Source organism: Protopterus annectens, chromosome 2.part0 (assembly GCF_019279795.1).
Source record: "Protopterus annectens isolate FY-2018-M chromosome 2.part0, PAN1.0, whole genome shotgun sequence".
Classification (NCBI taxonomy): Eukaryota; Metazoa; Chordata; order Ceratodontiformes; family Protopteridae; genus Protopterus; species Protopterus annectens.
The window spans coordinates 1,252,936,024-1,252,957,136 of NC_056728.1; the positions used below are offsets into that span (position 1 = coordinate 1,252,936,024).

Below are 21,113 nucleotides of genomic sequence, written 5' to 3' on the forward strand. Positions count from 1 at the left end.
CAGGCGGGTCCTCGGTCGGCCGAATTCCAAAGTCTAGGTCCGGCGTCGGTTGTCGTCGCCTCTTCCCTGACGTCAGTGCGACAGGGGTATAAAAGAACCAGCCGACGCCATTTTCTTCAGTCTTTCTTGCCGCGCGGTGCCCGAAGCAGAAGCAGTTCGCAAGTGGCGGTCGGCCAGCTCCTGAGATTAGGAAAAATTTGGAAACCGAAGTCTTCTTAAAAGCCAAGTACCCCGTTGGGGAAACTTTTCTTGCCTCAGACCGATGTCAGACAAAGTTAATAATTGTATTTCTTGTGGGAAGCAAATACCGCATAAGGATTTCCATTCCCTCTGTATACCTTGTTTAGGCCCAGACCACGACGTCTCAGTCTGTCGCTTTTCTGCTACATTCAACAAGCGCACTATTAAGCGTCTGGCGGAGTTCGCCCAGCATTTTTTAGGAAAAGCATTTAACTATACCATGTCGTCGGATACTCCGACTCTGGTTTTGTCTAAAAAACGCAAAGACAAGGACCGACACTAGAGGTCTGCGGCCTCTACCGACACCATGCCAAAGTCGACTACACGTGGTCCGGTACTCAGCGAGGCACCTATGCAGCCCCTGATTACCGACGACACATCTTTGGCGGTGTCTCCTGTACCCGTGGTCGCAGGCTCCTCAGCCCACACCCCGGCTACAGATACCGAAGCCAGTCTTGGCGTTGAAACACAGAATGTGGACAGGTCCACCTCCACTCAAGGTGTCTTCAGACCTTCCACTTCTTTCTCCATCAAGGCTTTCAACAAGTCTAAAGCAACCTTGCACCCTAAGAGACCAGCTACACAGGGCCCATCTCCAGGCCCCATGCCTAAGAAACAGATGCTTAAAATGGCTGAGGATTTAGTTACTCTAATCAGAGGTTCTCAGCCACCTCCGGACAAAAGGCCTAGAGTGGAGGAAGATTCCCCCTTCTCTGATCAGGGCTCCATTATTTCAGAACACTCTAATGATCAGGAACAGTCTTACTCCCCTTTTGAAGACTCTGATGCAGAGGAGGCTATTCCTTCTGTATTCCCCCCCCATGAGGGTTACTCATTTGGGGAAACTTTGCATACCTTAAGGGAACACTTCCACTGAGAAGGCCAGGATTATTCAGATTCCAAGAAAAGGCTCAGGGAATTTCTTTTGTTACCCCAGCACAGGCCTCTGGCTGTACCTCCTGTCTTGGACATCCTAGATGATGTTTACTTGGAGGCCTGCCTTAACCCGGACTCTCTACCTCCAGCTCCAGTTAAGCCTGACAGGTACTACAGGGTTCCTGACTCTCACCAATTTCTATACAAAAGCCATGCTGCTGACCAAGAAACCATCTCACAGGGGCCCAAGGGAGTTAAGGCCTCCATTGCCAAAAACCCATTGCCTTCCGAGAGAGATTCCAGATCCTTAGAAAGGTGGGGAAAAAAGGTATATACCTCGGCTACCTTAACCATGAGGGCCTTAAACTGTCAGTTTCATACGCTAAAATACCAACAGTTTCTGTTATCTCAATTGAAAAGTAAAATGTCACAACCTGAACAACTAGACTTGAAGGAGTTGCAGGATTTCATGCATAGTGCAGTGCGGAACAAGTGGGTAAACATACCTTACAATGTGGTTTTGATGCTCTAGAGGCCTCATGTAGAGCTGCTGTTACAGGCTCAGTCACACATAGGCATGCCTGGCTCAAGGAACAAGCCTTGCCTGATCATGTCAAAGCTAAATTACTAGACGCCCCTCTTCAAAAGGATGTACTATTTGGGGCAAATGCTGAGGAAGTATTACTGAAAATGGAGGAAAAGGCTAAATCAATGCAAACTGTGAAAGAATTTATGCAGGTTCAACCCCCACGTTTTAGTAGAAATTGGCCTTCCAAAAACTGGTCCTTTCCTGCCATAGACAGACCCCAAAGAGGCAGATACAGGCGCCCGAGGGTCAGAGGACAATCACAAGGATCGTACAGAGGCAGACAATGGCAAGCCTCCTACACAAAGAGGTGGTGAGGACAACTCGCAATCTTTCAGAAAGCAAACCCAATGACTTTCCCCTTTGCATGCCAACCAGGTCTCAAATGGCAGCACCCTTAGGAGGAAAGCTGGCACTATTCTCAAAAAATTGGCATGTTGTCACAAAGGACAAATGGATCCTGGACATTATAAACAGAGGCTACAAATTCCATTTTCATACCCTTCCAAAAACGAGAGGCATGCCAAACCTGCCACACAATCAAAAGGCAGAGGCACAAAAGCAAATTTCAGATCTTATAAACATGAAAGCTATTAAAGAGGTACCTACACACGAACAAGGTCAAGGTTTTTATTCCAGTCTATTTCTGGTGCCAAGGAAGGGAAAAGATTGGAGACCTATTTTGGATCTTTCCATCCTAAACACATTCCTACTTTTGTACCAAAATTCAAGATGCTCACTCTACAGCAACTTCTTCCCATGCTGGGCAAGAAGTCTTGGCTGGTAACATTGGACCTCAAGGAGGCATACCTGCATGTCCCAATCAGACAAAATTGCAGAAGATACCTCAGATTTCTTGCAGGTTCAACCCATTATCAATTCTCTGCATTGCCCTTTGGCTTATCTACTGCACCCAGAGTATTCACGGAATGCCTGGCATCAGTAATTGCCTACTGCAGACTTCAGGGGATACAAATATACCCTTATTTGGACGACTGCCTGATCCAAGCGGACAGCAAGCACATTCTTCTGAAACATCTGGCTTATGTAATAATGTTATTAAACTCTCTGGGATACACAGTCAACAAAGAGAAATCAAGGCTAATACCCTCTCGGAAGATAATTTTCCTGGGTGCCAATTTGGACAAAAACACCCAGATGGCCTACCTCACGCCAGAGAAACAGGGGCAACTAATTTAATATTTCAGAACACTGGCAAATTGCACCAGGCTGACTGCAAGGAAAATCCTGCAGGCTCTGGGATTCATGGCATCTTGCATCTTACTAATCCCATGTGCAAAGCTGCATATGAGAAAACTACAATGGTACCTAAAAACATATGTTCTCAACACAGCCACAGTTTGGAAACAATAATACCACTAATTCCATGTCTGCAAAAGGAATTTCTGTGGTGGGCTTAAGCATGTCAAACAAACACAGGTCTTCCATTCAGCAAGTCTCAAGCAAATCAAGTCATCACAACAGACGCCTCGGACTACGCCTGGGGGGCGCACATGACAGACCGGTGCATTCAGGGCAAATGGTCCCAAAAAGAAAAGCACCTTCACATCAATGAAAAAGAAATGCTAGCAGTAATAAATGCTATTATAGCTTTCAAGGACCTTCTACAACCAGGTCAACTATTGATAAGAACGGACAACACCACAGTTATGTGGTACATAAACAAGCAGGGAGGAACACATTCTTATCCCCTATGCAGACTGGCCATGACACATGGCCATGGACTTACAAATGGAACTACAAGCACAGTACTTGCCAGGCAAGGAAAACACGCTGGCAGACAACCTAAGCAGAAATATAACAGATCCACAGGAATGGAAGTTGCATCCAAAAGTTTTTACAGAAAAAATCCGAGAATGGGGAAGGCCAGACATATATCTTTTTGCCTCCCACAAAAATCATCAATTAACAAAATTCTGCTCAAGGATCTTCTATCCAAAGGCCTGGAGAGTGGACGCGCTCTCTCTCAGTTGGACATCAATGACAGTTTATGCCTTCCCACCTCTTCCTCTGCTGCCCAAAGTCCTATTGAAGACCAGAGCAGACAGACCAAAGATGATCCTCATTGCCCCGGACTGGCCAAGGCAACACTGGTACCCACTATTAAAGAGCCTGACACATTCCCCACCATGGGGAGCCTGACGCATTCCCCACCATGGACCCTGCCTCTAATGCCTCTTCTTCTGACTCAGCACAGCTTCAAAACTCTTCACAGTCAACTGAAGACACTCAATCTAGCCACATGGAAGATTCCTTAGCATCACAGCAGGCCCTGCTCTCCAAGGAGGTGCAGGATGTCATTTTGGAGGCCAGAAGGAGGCCATCAGCTAGAAAAGCTTACTCTGCAAAATGGAAACGTTTTTGTGTTTGGAATGAGAAAAAGGGCCAGTGCCCTGGAAAAATGAATTTACCTCAAATACTACAATATTTGGCCGAACTGCTAAGCAGTGGACTTTCGTTCTCCTCCATCAAAATCCATGCCTCAGCCATCTCTGCAGAATACAACACTGATCCACCTTTATTCTCTCACCCTCTATTAAGACAGTTCCTCAGAGGGGCTAAGAATTTAAGACCTCCAAGAAAACAACCAATACCTGCTTGGGATCTTAATTTCATTCTGGAAAAACTGACTTTGCCCCCTTTTGAACCAGCTGCCTCGTCAGATTTACAATATTTGTCCTGGAAAACAGCTTTCCTTCTGACCATCACTTCAGCTTGTAGAGTTTCAGAACTACAGGCTCTTATGGCTGTCCAGCCTTTCATCATCTTCCATCAGGACAGAGTTTCATTACGTACCAACCCGTCCTTTATGCCTAAAGTGGTATCCAGGGTAACTTTAAATCAGACCATACATTTACCTACTTTTTATCCTAATCCTCAAAACAAAGGGGAGAGATTACTACATTCCTTGGACATCCACAGACAACTGCGTTATTATTTGGACAGAACAAAATCAGAACAGCTCTTTGTGGCCTATGCGGTAGGAGCTCAAGGAAAGCCAATTTCCAAACAGACAATCCCAAAATGGATAGCCCACTGCATACGCTTTTGCTATTCCTTTCATGGCAAAACTGTACCTACAGGCATTAGAACTCATTCCACCAGGGCCACAGCCACCTCTGCAGCCTTCCTCAGAGGAGTTCCTACCAAGGATATTTTGGAAGCAGCCACTTGGAGTTCTGTGCATACCTTCTCCATGCACTACAACCTACCATTATACTCCAAATCTAGAGCAGGCTTTGCCACTGCAGTCTTGCAGGGCATTTTGGCTCCTCCTAGTTCCACCTAGTGCCTACCACCCCTTTCTTAGCTTTGGGATTCTACCCATCTGTTATGACTGCAGCTGTATGCACGATGAACATAGTACAGTTTTGTACCTACCATAAATGTTGATGTTCGAGTGCCAATACAGCTGCAGTCCAGGTTTCCCTCCCTCCTTCCCCTCTAAGGGTTTTATTTTATGGTGTATTTGCTTGCAACTACTGTTTTTGATTATATTGCATTGCATTACTACATAATTTTATGTATTGCCTTCCTCCTGGGGGCACCTGACATCTGGGGCAAGAAAAACTGAAGAAAATGGCGTCGGCTGGTTCTTTTATACCCCTGTCACACTGACGTCAGGGAAGAGGCGACGACAACCGACGCCGTACCTAGACTTTGGAATTCGGCCGACCGAGGACCCGCCTGATGGCAGGAGAACCCATCTGTTATGACTGCAGCTGTATTAGCACTCGAACATTTACATTTATGGTAGGTACAAAACTGTACTTTATGGTAAGACATTACTTCGATGTCCTTCAAGGATGCATCTGCAGTCCTAACAAATGGGTTGTCCTGTCGTCAGGCAGCCCTTCGGTCGGCCGGATTCCAAAGTCTGGGTCTGGCCTCGGCTGGTGTCGCACTTCACCCGACGTCATCTCTGCTGGTCTTCGGGTATAAAGGCATCAGCCGACGCCATTTTCCTCAGTCTTTCTTGCCGTGGCACCAAGCAGAAGCTGTTCGCAAGTGCCGGTCGGTCAGATCCAGAGATTACTACTACCGAATACTACTTCGAAGACTTCTAAAAAGCTAAGTACCCTGTTGGGGACTCTTTCTTGCCTCAGCCGATGTCAGAAAAAGTAAATAACTGTTTAACTTGTGGGAAACAAATACCTCATAAAGATTTCCACTCTTACTGCTTACCTTGTTTAGGCCCGGACCACGACGTAGCAGCCTGTTTAGCCTGTGCTTCCTTCAACCGAGCGGCAAGCGTCGGTCGGAGTTTGCTGAACAGTTTTTCGGCTCAGATTTTGCGTACATTATGCCGTCGGATCCTCCGACTTCTCAAATTGTTAAAAAACGCAAAGAAAAAGACCGACACTCGCGGTCCGCGGTTTCGGCCGAAACCACGGTTAAGCAAACCGCGAGTGTCTCTGTTTCGGCCGAAACCGAGCAAACGGGTCTATCTTCAGCCGAATCCATGACTACTACCGAGGCTCCTGCTACCCTAGCTGAATCGGCCTCTGAAGTTTTGCCTACTAATGTGGTTCCTATAGAATTATCAGACACCATCCCTTTGGATGTCTCTACCCCAGCACGTGGTGCTGCTAGGCCTCCTGCAGCCATGTCTATTAAGGCCTTTGCCAGGGCTAAAGCAGCCAAAACTGCTAAATCAGTGCCTGTTAAGCCCCCCTCACACAGGCCCAGTTCCAGTTCTCAAATGCTTACTCTGGCAGAGGATCTCATCTCTTTAATTAGGGGATCCCAATCTCACCCAGACAGGGCCTCTCAGCCTCCAGAAAAGAGACCTAGAGCAGAGCCCCCAGAGCCAGTGTCCTCAGATGATTCTTCTGATGACTCAGACATTACAGACCATCCAGAGGCTCCTTTTTCTACTTGTGAAGATTCCGATGCTGAAGAATCTATTCCATCTGCCTCTCCACCAGAGGAATTTTCCTTTGGGGAAACCTTACATGCCATGAGAGAGCAATTCCAATGGCAGGGACAAGATTTCTCAGATTCAAGAAAAGGCTTAGGACCTTTCTACACTTACCGCAACATAGGCCCTTAGCTATACCTCCAGTTCTGCCTGTTGTGGATGATGCATTTAATGATGTTTGCACTGCTCCTGATACTTTACCTCCAGCCCCTGCCAAACCAGATAGGTTTTACAGGGTGCGGACACTCATCACCACCTATACAAGGCCCCACTTGCAGATCGAGACTATCTCCCAGGGGCCTAAGGCAGTAGCTTCGACCTCAGCAAAAAACCCTCTCCCTTCTGAAAGGGAATCCAGGTCCTTAGAGAGATGGGGTAAAAAGTTTACACCTCTGCTACTCTCTCAGCTAGAGCTTTGAACTGTCAGTTTCATATGATCCAATACCAAGAGTTTATGCTTGATCAGTTAACTAAGAAACTGTCCTCTGATGACTCCTTAGATAAGAAATATGTTTTAGAAATGGTGAATAACATTCAGCAGGTTAGTAACCATTCTTTAAAATGTGGCTATGATGCACTGGAGGCTTCATTTAGATCAGCCATGACTGGCACAGTTATAAGAAGGCATGCATGGTTGAAAGAACAGATCTTGCGGATCATGTTAAAGCAAAGCTGTTAGATGCTCCTATGGATAAGGCCAGTCTATTTGGTTCTCCTGCTCAGCAAGTAATGAAGAAAATGGAAGAGAAGGCAAAATCTGTACAAACAGTTAAAGATTTCTTACAGGTTCAGCCCCAAGGTTTAGCAGGAACTGGCCCTCCAAAATTGGTCCTTTCCAGACTCCTCTAAATCTCAGAGAGGCAGGAATAGGCGTTCCAGAGGCAGAAATCAATCCAGAGGAGGTGCCTACAGAGGACGCCAGTGGCAAGGCAATAACCAGCGAGGTACAGACACAACCACTGCCACTGCAACAGGACAATCACAGTGACTTGGCTCTGACACCGCCTACCAGGGAACAAATAGCAGCACCCTTAGGTGGAAAGTTAGCCTTATTTTCAAAAAATTGGCACTATATCACAAAAGACAAGTGGATTTTGCAGACCATAGACCAAGGCTACAGGTTTCACTTCCACACCTTACCAGTAAAAAGAGGAATGCCAAACCTACCTCCAAACCAGAAAACAGAAGCTCTAAATCAGATAGCTCAATTAACAAAGATGAGAGCTGTGGAAAGAGTACCACCAACAGAACAGGGCAAAGGATTCTACTCCAGACTCTTCCTAGTACCAAGAAAAGTTGGAGACCTATTCTCGACCTGTCACTTAAACACATTCATCATTGTCCCAAAATTCAAAATGCTGACCCTACAGCAACTTCTTCCCATGCTGGGCAAGGAGTGTTGGCTGGTAACTCTAGATCTCAAGAAGGCATACCTGCACGTCCCCATACGACCAAATTGCAGAAGATACCTCAGATTTCTTGCAGGATCAGAGCATTATCAATTCTCAGCATTGCCCTTTGGCTTATCTACTGCGCCCAGAGTATTCACAAAATGCCTGGCATCAGTAATCGCTCATTGCAGGCTACAGGGAATCCAAATTTATCCATACCTGGACGACCGCCTGATACAAGCGGACAACAAAAGCAAGCTGACAAAAGACTTACAAAGGGTCATTTGCTTACTATAAGCCCTGGGATACACAGTCAATTTAAAAAAGTCAAGACTGACACCATCCCAAACAAGAACATTCTTGGGTGCGGAATTGGACACAGTAAAACACATGGCATTCCTAACCAAAAACAAGAACAACTCCCTCTTTACTTCTTGGCATTAACAAAGCAGAACAAACTAACAGCAAGGAAAGTACTGCAGGCCTTGGGCTTCATGGCATCATGCATAATCCTGGTCCCCCATGCCAGACTGCATATGAGAAAGCTACAGTGGTACCTAAAGAATTTATGGTCTCAACACAGGCACAGCTTAGAAACCGAAATACCACTAATCCCATGCCTGAAACAAGAGTTCCTATGGTGGGCTCAAGCATGTCAGTCAAACCCAGGCTTGCCCTTCCACAACTTTCAGGCAAGCCAAACCATCACAACGGACACCTCAGACCTAGGTTGGGGGGCACACATGCTGGACAAATGCATACAAGGATTATGGACTCCAGACCAGCTGCACCTGCACATAAATCAAAAGAAATGCTGGCAGTAAAACTAGCAATCCAGAATTTCAGACCATTCCTCAAAGAAGGCCATTTAATGATAAGGACAGACAACACCACAGTCATGTGGTACATCAACAAACAGGGAGGCACTCATTCATACCCCCTATGCAGAATGACTCTGGACCTTTGGAATATGGCTCTGAGCTACAACATCCAGTTACAGGCAATATTTGTACGGGAAAAGAAAACATCCTAGCAGACATGTTAAGCAGAACTACCTCGGATGCTCACGAATGGATGCTACACCCGGACATCTTCAAGGCCATCACAAAGAAATGGGGAATGCCACAAATAGACCTATTCGCATCCCCACTCAATCACCAGCTCAAGAAATTCTGCACAAGGACATACCACCCACTTGCATGGAAGGTGGACTCTCTATCCTTCAGCTGGAAAGGCCTGACAGCATATGCATTTCCACCTCTTCCTTTGATGCACAAGGTACTACTGAAAATCAAAGAGGAACGCCCAAGGATAATTCTGATAGCTCCAAATTGGCCAAGACAACACTGGTATCCATTGCTGAGGAGCATGTCTCGAGGGAGAACGTGGACACTACCCCTGATGCCTTTGATGTTAACTCAGAACGACTACAACATCATGCATCCAAACCTAAAAACTCTGCAACTGACTGCCTGGAACATTACATAACACCAACTAACCCAGATTTATCCCAAAGGGTTAAAGACATTATCCTCGAGGCCCGCAGACCTTCAACAAGAAGGAACTATGCAGGAAAATGGAAAAGGTTTGTCATTTGGAGTACTGAAAGAGGAAAAGATGCGTCAAAGATAGATATTGCTAACATCCTGGAGTACTTGGCAGAGCTTCTCCATACAGGCCTGGCCTATTCATCCATCAAGATACATGCATCAGCTATTTCTGCAGAATACAGCTTCGATCCCCCTGTCTTCTCACATCCTCTACTCAGGCAGTTCCTCAGAGGAATCAAGAATGTAAAACCTCCTAGGAAACCACCATTACCAGCATGGGACTTGAACTTTGTGCTAGAAAAATTAACACTCCCTCCATTTGAACCAGCAGCAACAGCAGATTTTCAACACCTATCCTGGAAAACTGAATGAAGGGATAAATATCAAATGCTTCTTAAATAACAGACAATAAGTCCAAAGTATTGTAGTACATCTAAATTTGGCACATGTAGATTTTTCCCCACGATTATTACAAACAGTATGACAATTTATTGGTGAATTTCATAGGAAAAAGTTAACAGTTTAAATTTCAGAATTTCATATTAATAGTAAGATTGTATGGGTGCATAGATTGTTTATCATTTCTTGGAATGAGTTTAGACTGGTTACATTTTACACATAAGGATAGTCCTGGTGGTGTTGGTGGACACACATACATACACACATCTGTGCGGTTGCATGCGCATTTGTGTTTTTGGGGGCACACAGGTGCCCATGTACACACTGGGTCTTGCAATGGCGAGAGAGATGTTGTAGTGGTATGTGTTTTCATCATGTATATGGACGTCAGTAGTGAGGCGCGCAAGTGCGCACACGTGGTCACATTAGGGGACCATAGGAGTAAGGTGGGTTGTTTAGGATTTGGCCCAATGGATATTCTCACATTTAAGTATCGTTTAGTGTGAGAGATACATTGGAGAGATAAAGTTTTGACATAAACTACTTGTTTAAGTTAGACATTCATCCATCATTTGAGAAGTTCAAAGAGGCATTTCAGCACAAGGATTCATTATTATTAATGTAGCTCTTTATTGCTGAAATAGCTTCTGTTATATATACATGTATATTCATATATTGTTGTCATTTGAAGTAATTCTGGCATCAGTTGACCATGCATGTATCAAGTTTCATACGGCTAAACAGTTACAAATTCAAGTTAATGTTTAACTTTATTTCAATATAGACAATTCAAGAAAGCGAAAGTTTTTTAAGTAGTGTAATTTTTTATTTTTATTTTTATAATTAGAGTAATTTATAAACAACAATTTTTTATACAAAGTGTTATTTAAGTGTTTTTCACTTTAATACCTGAATGCAAATAATAATGCTCAAGATCATAACATCATTTCCTGTATAACGATTATAAAACCAGGATGTTGGGAGGCGTCCTGGTTTTTCTGAAGAAGTCCACGTGTTATTAAAGTGGAAGAAAGCTTAAAAATACTTTCCGATTGTGTGGCCATTTTCTCTATCACCCTTGGTTGCTGTTCAGTAGTCTATCCTGGAAAACTGCTTTCCTACTGGCAATTACTTCAGCAAGAAGGGTTTCGGAACTACAGGCCTTAATGGCAGTACAACCCTTCCTAATCTTCCATCAAGATAGTGTCCATGAGAACTAATCCTACATTTATGCCTAAGGTGGTATCCAGAGTGTCTCTAAACCAGGCAATCCACCTACCTACCTTCTTTCCCAATCCACAGAACAGGGGGGAAAGACTGCTGCATACCTTGGATGTACATAGACAGTTGCGCTACTACCTGGACAGAACCAAGGGCAATAGAAAAACTGACTAGCTTTTAGTAGCTTATGCAACAGGAAGGGAAGGAAAAGCAATTTCCAAACAGACAATCTCCAAGTGGATAGGAAATTGCATAAGATTCTGTTACTCCTACCATGGAAAGCAAATTCCACAGAACATAAGACCTCACTCTACAAGGGCTACAGCCACTACCACAGCTTTCTTACGAGGAGTGGCTACCAAGGACATTATTGAGGCGGCTACTTGGACCTCCGTGCATACATTTGCCAAGCATTACAACTTACCTCTATACTCTAGATCCCGAGCAGGGTTTGCCACTGCCGTATTGCAAGGGATCCTAACTACACCATAATTCTTCTTCCTCCTCCCCTAGTTTGGCTATGGTATTCTACCCATTTGTTAGGACTGCAGATGCATCCTTGAAGGACATAGTACAGTTTTGTACCTACCATAAATGTAGATGTCGAACAGGATAGCATCTGCAGTCAGGATTACCCACCCTCCTTCCCCTCTGTGGTACTCCTAGGGTATTTACCCTCCTAATAGCTAGCTAGGGGGGGATCTCTTATGGTGTATTTGTTTGTATATATGTACATACATGCTTATTTTTGTGTTTGCCTACTATTTTTTTTTGGAAACATTGGCATTTATCCAAAATTTAGTTTTCCAAGAGGGCAACTGGCATCTGGGGCAAGAAACACTGAGGAAAATGGCGTCGGCTGATGCCTTTATACCCGAAGACCAGCAGAGATGACGTCGGGTGAAGTGCTACACCAGCCGAGGCCAGACCCAGACTTTGGAATCCGGCCGACCGAAGGGCTGCCTGACGACAGGACAACCCATTTGTTAGGACTGCAGATGCTATCCTGTTCGGACATCTACATTTATGGTAGGTACAAAACTGTACTTTTTTCTTTAGGAAGTGTCCTAGCACATTGATCTTCGTTCCACTTTGAGAGTGGAATTGATTTTTTTCTTTCACTCCATAGCTTAATGGTTGAATGAGTTTTTAAGTAACTACTTTGTAATTTGGTTTTCTACTTGGAATGTGTTCAGTTTTGCTCGCAATCGGTGTTTGTTCTTTTCTTTAGGAGCTGACCTTTCTGACTATTTCAATTATGGGTTCAATGAGGATACTTGGAAGGCATACTGTGAAAAACAGAAGAAACTGCGAGCAGGATTGGATCCAACAGCAGCAACTTTAACTACTAATAAAATCATGGTAATTTATGTCTGTCAAATCCTAGCATTTTAAATATAAATTGACAGTATTTGGAGGTGGAATTACAGTGATGGGCTTTAGAGTTTGAGTAAATAATGCAGAAAATTCTGAGAAGTTGAAACTAAGTTTTGCTCAAGTCATGCTGTTTATTTTATTATTAATTCCTACATGAAATATGATTTTACTGCAGCTAACACTGTTAATGCTTATTTGCCAGGTACTGTGAGCACACAGCTTTTTCAGAACGAAGGTCAATCTGCATTGACATTGTGTGTTAGCTTTCTGAAAGCATCCAACATGTTGCGCCCCGTAGTTTTATTTTGTACAAGTTAAGACTGGAGAATGAGCAGTTCACAGACAAATGTGAAGAAGTTCTTCATTTCAGAATAGTGGTAGGTAACCTGAATCAGCCTTTTCTAGAGGGTTTGGAATAGTAGGTATGAGGCACTTATTTTTAATGCTAATAAGCTAGTTACAAGAAGTCATGTGATATGCAACATTTGGCTTTTCAGTGTGAATCCTGGGACAGTTTGAATACCTCAAGGTTACACTATATGTCCTATGGCTGTCATATGTCAGTTTTGCATTAAAGAATTTCTGTTTTTGAAACTATGGAAAGGTAGTTAACAGTGGAAAATTTGGATTATCTGCAAACATGTGCAACTCTCTTACTTCAAGGACACCTGTCTGAAGACTATAAACTTTGGATCTACAAACTAGATTTATTCATTAGCTTGGCTGAATTAAGTAAGAAGCATGAAAATTTGCAGTTTGAAACTTTTCTACTTGTCCCTTGGGATCACCCATAATGTTGTTTAACTCTTACTTATGCTTTTCTCGATGACAAGAAAGGTAGAATGGTACCACTTAAAGAAAAAAAAATGCAGTTATTGTGAGCATAGAAGGTATTTGTCATTTGTTAAAAGTTGTCTTCTTTACAAGACCTAAAAACCTAAAGAGAGAGAGAGTCTTTAGGATTAGAGCCGAATGTGCATATTTTTTCAGGTGCATAATTCATTAATAGGACAGACTAGTATGTTTTGTAAGGAATGGTAAAACGAGAAGAAAGCTTAAGAGAAGCAGACCTAACCTAGATAAAAGTTGTGGACATGTATAGAGTGATAGAACTCAATAATGTACAGTTAAAAGAATTATCAATGGGGGAGGGGTGTTAGTAAAATAGAATGAGTTTAAGTAAACAGCTTAAATAGGGTATGTTGTTGACACTAATGGATCTGAAAAAACATGCCATTTGGCAGTATTCTTAAGAGTATCAGGAGTTAGAGGATCACAAAGTGCTCACGTTGTTTTAATTAAAGCTTTCATTCTGTGTGGCTGCGGGCAGAAGAGAAAATCACTTTTAAGATTTAGAGCAGTCTGGCAGGATTTGGTGATGCATTATTACAGCTGTCAAAAGTCGGCAGCTGGGAGTCCCCATTACAGACTATTGCTGATCTGTTTTCCTTTGCACTAAAGGGATTAGAGTAAAGAGAAAGCAAGGAAAAAATAGCCTTTTCATTCACATTCAGGGTATGTCCTCATATCTTCACTGGTTGGGGGGGGGGGCAAGATGGCATGGGCAAAATTTTTGTCTGGGTCACTGCCATATGCTCCCTGTTGAAGAGTGGTTCAGTATTGATGAGATTTATGCAGAAAGCTGCGGTTGCTATACTAAATTAAAATGTGATCTTCGTATTTCACTGTTGCAGTCATCACATTAGGGTTATCTGCTTGCAGTAGCCCTCAGTCGGCCTGATTATCAAAGTATTGGGTCCTGCGTCGGTTGCAGTCTCTTCTGTGGCGTCAGGTAGACAGGGGTATAAAGCATGCAGCCGACGCTATTACATCAGTTTTCCTTGCCCCAGATGTCAGGTGCCCCCCCGTAATGGGAAGCAATTAAATATAAAGAAGTCAGGGGGAATACACTCGAACATCTATATTTATGGTAAGTGTACACAACTGTACTATGTTCTTCATGTTTCACTGTTGCGGGCATCACATTTGGGTAGATTCCCAAAGCTAAGGATTGGAGGGGGAAATTAGATAACCTTAGGACCCAGCTATAAGGCCCTGCAAGACTGCAGTGGCAAAGCCAGCTCTAGATTTAGAGAAAATAGGCAAATGGCAATGCTTGGTGAAAGTATGTACAGAACTCTAGGTAGCAGCTTTTGGGATGTCCCTGGTAGGTACACCTCTGAGAAAAGCTGTGGCGGTAGATGCAGCCCTTCTTGAATGGGGTCTAATCCCCTGTGAGATAAGTATTCCATGGTGCTTATAGCAGAAATGAATGTAATGGCCTATCCATTTTTGTTTGCTTTGAAATAGCTTCCCCTGTGCCCCTGCAGCAAATGCCACCAGCAGTTGTTCAGATTTCCTTTGAGGTTTAGTCCTGTGCAAGTAAAATCTCAGTTGTCTGTGCGCATCTAAGGAGTGCAGTATGCGTTCCCCTTTGTTCTGGGGATTAGGAAAGAAGGCTGGCAAATGAATGGACTGATTAAGAGCCACACTGGAAACCATCTTGGGCATGAAGGAGGGATTGGTCCTGAGGGACACTCTGTCCGCATGAAAGATGATGAAAGGCTCCAATGCCATAAGGGCCTGTAATTTAGATACCCTTCATTGATGTAATGGCTTAGACTGCATGCTTTATACCCCTGGCTACCTGACGTCACGGAAGATGAGACGGCAACCGACACAGGACCCAAGACTTTGATCAGGCCGACTGAGGGCTACTGCAAGCAGATAACCCTAATGTGATGACTGTAACAGTGAATACACTGAAACATCTACATTTATGGTAAGTGTACACAACTGTACTTTTCACCATTTACTGTTTTAATATTTTTAAGAGCAGCATTTCTCTCCATTTTCTTATGGGTTAGTTTGTACGTGTGTATCGTATATTTATGTACATATTTAGATAACTTTTATAGATGTATTAATACATATATATGTACGTTTATAAAAAATATATATATATATATATATATATATCAGTAGTTGTATATAGAGAGAATAAGTGTGCATCTATATATTTCTACCTATCGGAATGTTGACACTGCCTGCACCAAAACCAGCAGTACTGACTTTACAATCTAACATAGCTGAAAACCATAAAGGTTGGACAACACTGAATCCTGAAGCCCCTGCATTTCTGTACCCAGGGGCAGAGAGAAACATGGGTTTGATCCAGGAGTTTGGCATACTTTGTTTTCATTGATGTGAGATTTGGTATTGTGAAGTTCGCATTGCCAATTTTAGTGTAGCTAGCTTTCACCTTCTGATAGTAAACTTGCATATGTGTTCACACACACACGTATGTTCATACATACAAAACAATTTAACCCCAGCAGCAGTGGCAGAGAGGGATGTAAACAGTCTTGAAAAGAAACCTATACTCATTTTTTTTCCTCTGCATTGAGTTTGAGCTATTCTTTCATCTTTATCAGCAGCTATTTGATAATTTGACTGTGTGTATTTTTAAAGACTTGATTGAGGCATGGTGTAAATCTAGTAACCTTTATCCAGTACTTTGATGTATAAATAAGTAGATGAGAAAAAGTGAGTAGTTTCTTTATTGTTAACTTGACTTGCAGATTTTTGAAATGTGATGTATGAAGAAAATGCTGTTGAATATAACATTATTTGGCTAATGTTTGGACAGCCTTATACTGTATTGATATTTTTCTTTTCTGTATATTGCTGTTTTACCTTTCATAAGTGCCATTTAGAATTCTAACAGTAAGTAATACTGTTTAACCAGTCTTGCATCAAGCATCTGTTTTTTAGATAGAGAATATGTGTATGGTCTTTCAAGAGGATTTGTATATTGCAGTGGTAAACTCCGGCACAGAAAGCTGCTGTTAATGCAGTGCTATACTTATTTTGGCATGAGAAGAGGGTGTATATTCCTTCCCCAAACAAAATAAAACCCTCTAGTAGGATTTACAGCCTTCAGAAGTTGCTGTCAAATTGTGGACGATAGATGGGCACCTTTGGGTGCCACTAGAATTTCTAGATTGCCCCTTCCCCACAGCGTTGATAGTTATCAGTTTATCATTCTACTGTTAGTTTTGCAGCCTGCAGAAGTTGTTTTTTGCTGATAGTAAATGGTCAGACACATTTTGGTGCCACTAGGCAAGTTGTGGTGCTATTTATATAAAAAAAATAAGACATTTTGTGTGTTATTGTAGTTCAGGCTTGTTAACACCTTTATATTTTGATAGATATGGTTTTCTTACCCATGAGCAGCTTAGCCTCCTTTGAAAAATAGGGACACTAGCAGTAAGCTTTAAATGCTCATCAGTGAAGACTTGACAACCCAAACTGCTGACCTGGAAAAGTTATCCTATACACTTGTGGCCTAGGTGGTGTTGCAAACCATTTACTTCCTGTTTGGGGTCATCTCTAGTTACATTTGGAACACTGTTTTTAGGTTGGCTAGGTAAACAAAAAGACTGCAGTTTTTCCTGTGATACACATGGCTTCTCTTTGCTTCTCTCATCATCCTACACCCATTCACACCCACCCTCTTTATTATTAATTTTACACACTTGTAGCTGCTACCGCTAACATCCATCACCATCCATCATCCAAAGAGCAGTAAGCACAGCCAAAGCCAACACCCACTAAAATTGACTTGGCTAGCCCATAAACCAAATCCCTCAATATCCTCCACCACTAAGCTCTGTCTACCGCCATACTCCATCTTACCTTAATTTTACTACTAACTGAGTAAATTGTTACTACTTTCTACCATGTAACATCCTTGCAAACAAACTCGGTTGTGCTTACCAATCTGAAATGGACTCCTCACCTTCACTATCGTTCTATATCCCCATTACTATGTACTGACAAGAACATTTTAGCAAGCAGTTCTAGGAGACTCTCTCGCTGATAAAGAAACCTTGTTGAAGTTGCCAGTATTTTATTCAGTTAAGTAGGTAGATGGAAGACTGTTCTTGTTCTAATAAATTTCTTTCAACAGGTCAGTTGTTTAAAGGCAGTTACAGACAGTGGTGGTGCAGGAAAGTCTGGGGTATGGAAAAACAAGGAGCCAATCCTAAAGCTTCAAGGTTACTCCTTTATTTGAATATTCCTGAAAGACCTGTGAGGGTTTACCAGCTCAGCAGCTTGTGGAACGTCATTCTTAGTTAAAAGTTTTTTTTTAACTTCTAACAGACGCAAACAAAACATGACAACACACTATGAGCTACAACTGTAGAACTGTACTCTTCGGCTTGAGCTTCATAAGGTCCATCCAGTAGAGTGGTTTACACCTTGATCTCTGAAAATGCCTGCTTTTACGAGGCTATCATCAAACTTTTAGTCTGTTTTGTAACACATGTAAAATGAGATGGTGTGTCTGCATCAGTGGGGCTCATGTTCCTTGGAGCAAAGTATGAAAGCTTTTTTTACAGAACTTTTTCAAGTCCGTCACATGTAATATGAGAGGCTATTCCCACTTTTATGGGCCTCGTTATCCTGACATACAATATGAAAGGCTAATATTCTCTTGTATAACAGAAAAGGTTTACAGTGCCTGCTTATAAGAGGCTCTTATACATAATTAATGTGACCAGTCCTCATTCTTCCTCTTGATGAAGTCAGACCTTTTTATGTACAGGGGAGGTAATCACTTAAAGCTACACTAAGTGATTCCCATTTTTGAACAATATATGCATCCAGAGAAATAGCATACAGTGGAAAACAAGTCACAGTGCTAATTTTACAGAGCTCATGGATGTGCATGTGCACAAGTGGGAGGAAAAAAGTTTGAGACCTCAACCTTTTGTGTAGGCTTTCTGTGTCCATGGAATAATAATCCACTAAGTGGTGAACTACAGAGTATACAGCAACTTTTAATAAACACAAGACTCTCGGATCTTTTTAGAGTATAGGCAAATTGTCCGTGTTATGTAAATAATAATGTAGTGTGGAGCTGTGCCCTGGAACAACAATTTTCTTTGTACTGCAGGTTAGTGCGGGCCCAGCTCCTACAGTATCTAAACCTGGTTGCTGCGGAGTAGCTGCAGTGAGAGATGGGATGCGCTTTGTCCCAGAGCATGGTTTTATGGAACTCCAGTCTGGGGTCTTCACATGTCAGGCTTGGTGGATTTGTGCACATCCTTGAGCTCTGTAAAAAAAATTAGCACTGTGACTTATTTTTCCACTGTATGCTATTTCTGTGTATGCATGTATTGTTCAAAAGTGGGAATTACCTAGTGTAGCTTTAAGTGATTACCTCCCTTGCATATAAAAAGGCCTGTCTTCATTAAGATGAAGAAGAATAGGGACTGATCACATTAATTGTGTATATTAGCCTCCTATAAGCAGGTACTGTGAACTTTTTTGTTCTACAAAAGAATATTAGCCTGTCATATTGTAGGTCAGGAGATGAGTAAAAGTGGGCACAGCCTCGCATATTACATGTGATAGACTGGAAGACGTTCTGTAATAATGCTTTCATACTTGGTTCCAAGGAAAATCCACCACAGTGAACAAATTACCACATCTACTTCAACCAACCTTACTAATGAAGCCTTTTCCTTCCAACCTGTTCCCACCAAAACAATCAAAAAACTACTCAAAAAAACTCAAACCAGCTACAATTGCAGCTGACAGTCTTCCCAGATGAATTCCTAAAAATAGCAGCTGAAGCTATTGCTTATCCAGTATAGATACTAATTAACCGGTCTGTTACTGAACAATATGTCCTCTCCATTTGAAAAATCTCCCACATAATACCCATACATAAAGGTATACAATCGACGGAACTCGTAAATTGTAGACCAGTAGCCTAACTATTCCCATTGTCCAAATTCCTGGAAAGGTGTATACATTCCCAAGTTTTGCATTATCTTATAACAAACAAGTCTACTAGCCAAATCCCAACATGGCTTCAAACCCTATCATATCACCACTTCTGCTCTCCTCAGTTTCACCCAACACCATAAACCAATATAGAAATGATGGGAAACTGATCGCATCTGTTTTCTTAGACACATCTAAAGCTTTTGACACAGTAGACCATAATATAGCAATAACCCACACCTGGGTGTGGGTAATGCTGGATTTACCCACGGTTGGTGTGGTTTGGTCACGAGGGCGAAGCCAGTGTGGCCAAACAGACAACCGTGGATAAATCCAGCATTACCCACACCCAGAAGTGGGTTATTGCTGTTATACAATGACATTATTTAAGAAAAAAAATAATTACTTTTCTTAAATAATGGCATTGTATAATGCCTCCTTGCTGCCCTTCCACAGCTGTCTGGTATTCTGCAGCAGTTCTGATATACTGCGTATGCCTATGCAGTACATCAGAGCTGTGGGCAAAAGCAACGGAGAAAGCAAGATCTCCGTTGTTTTTTACAAACTGTCTCGCTATATTAGACATAGCAGGAAGACGCAGACATAGCGAGACAGTGTGAAGCAAAGGAGATCTTGCGTTCTCCGTTGCTGAAAAAAGAGTTATAGTAATGGAAAAAGTCAGGGCGACCGGACCTTTTTCCATTACTATAATGCTGATTTACAACGTGCACGCTGACCAGTCAGCGTGCACGTTTTTGAATATTAATGGGGTGGTGTTGTATAATAAACTATTAACTGCTCTTTCACACCTAAAACTTAACCCTTCCACCCTCCCATGGTTTCAGCGTTAACTAATAGGGCGTCACCAAGCAGTAAAGTGGAAACAAGCTCTCTGTCCTCTTCTCCCAGTTACTTTAGATGTCCCACAAGGGTCCATTCTCGGTCCCCTCCTGTTAAGTATTTTTACCAATGACCTGAGTAAAGACACCCCACTAACCACCAGAATTCAATATGTTGATGACTCCAGTATTATATGTGCAGCATCAACTTTACATCCACTTTATAACATAAGTTAAAAGTTCTTCACTGAAATCGGAACATGGTTACCAAACTCCCATCTAATATTCAACCCTAGTAAGACTAAGCTCATGATATTTCAACCTACCAGATCCTCAGAAATTCCACCTAACTTCTATATTACAGCTAAAGACAATGCAGTAATCTGCCCTGAAACTCCAGCTACACTTCTAGGAGTACTAATAGACAATAGTCAGATTTGACTTGCATATATCCCAGACTATTAGAAAAATTCACAGAAAACTGGGATGCCTTTACAGAACTATAAATCTCCTTACAAACAGCTCTAGAGAAATTATTATTAGGGCCCATCTACTGTCAATGGTCCTTTATGCTTCACCAGTTTTCACTAACCAAAAAAGTCTGACCTAGAAAGATTGGAAACATGTTAACAACAAAATAGCTAAATTTGCTACAGGTTCCTCATACAAAACTCACCACTACCTTAATCTTAGAAAATTCTCCTGGCTAGAACCACCTCAAGTTCTTACTTTTAGTCAACTCGCCATGGCCCACAAACTATTCTATCAGCCTGAGAAAATTCCTTCTTCCTTGGACATATTACATTCACATTCTAATCAATGAGTTCTTCACTCTGCAAACAAAGCATTACTACTAGTTACAAAATCAGCAAATACTGCTGGAGATTCTCTATA

General features: G+C 42.4%; 1 protein-coding gene across 3 annotated transcripts in view; it reads left to right on the forward strand.

The window, feature by feature from the left end:
• Positions 1-21,113, forward strand: part of FIP1L1 (factor interacting with PAPOLA and CPSF1) — a gene marked incomplete in the record, with an annotated part of 1,650,449 nt that overhangs the window by 319,388 nt on the left and 1,309,948 nt on the right. For all 3 annotated transcript variants that reach the window (XM_044061425.1, XM_044061426.1, XM_044061427.1), the window contains 1 exon segment: positions 12,437-12,567. In XM_044061425.1, coding sequence (XP_043917360.1) covers positions 12,437-12,567 — 131 coding nt within the window.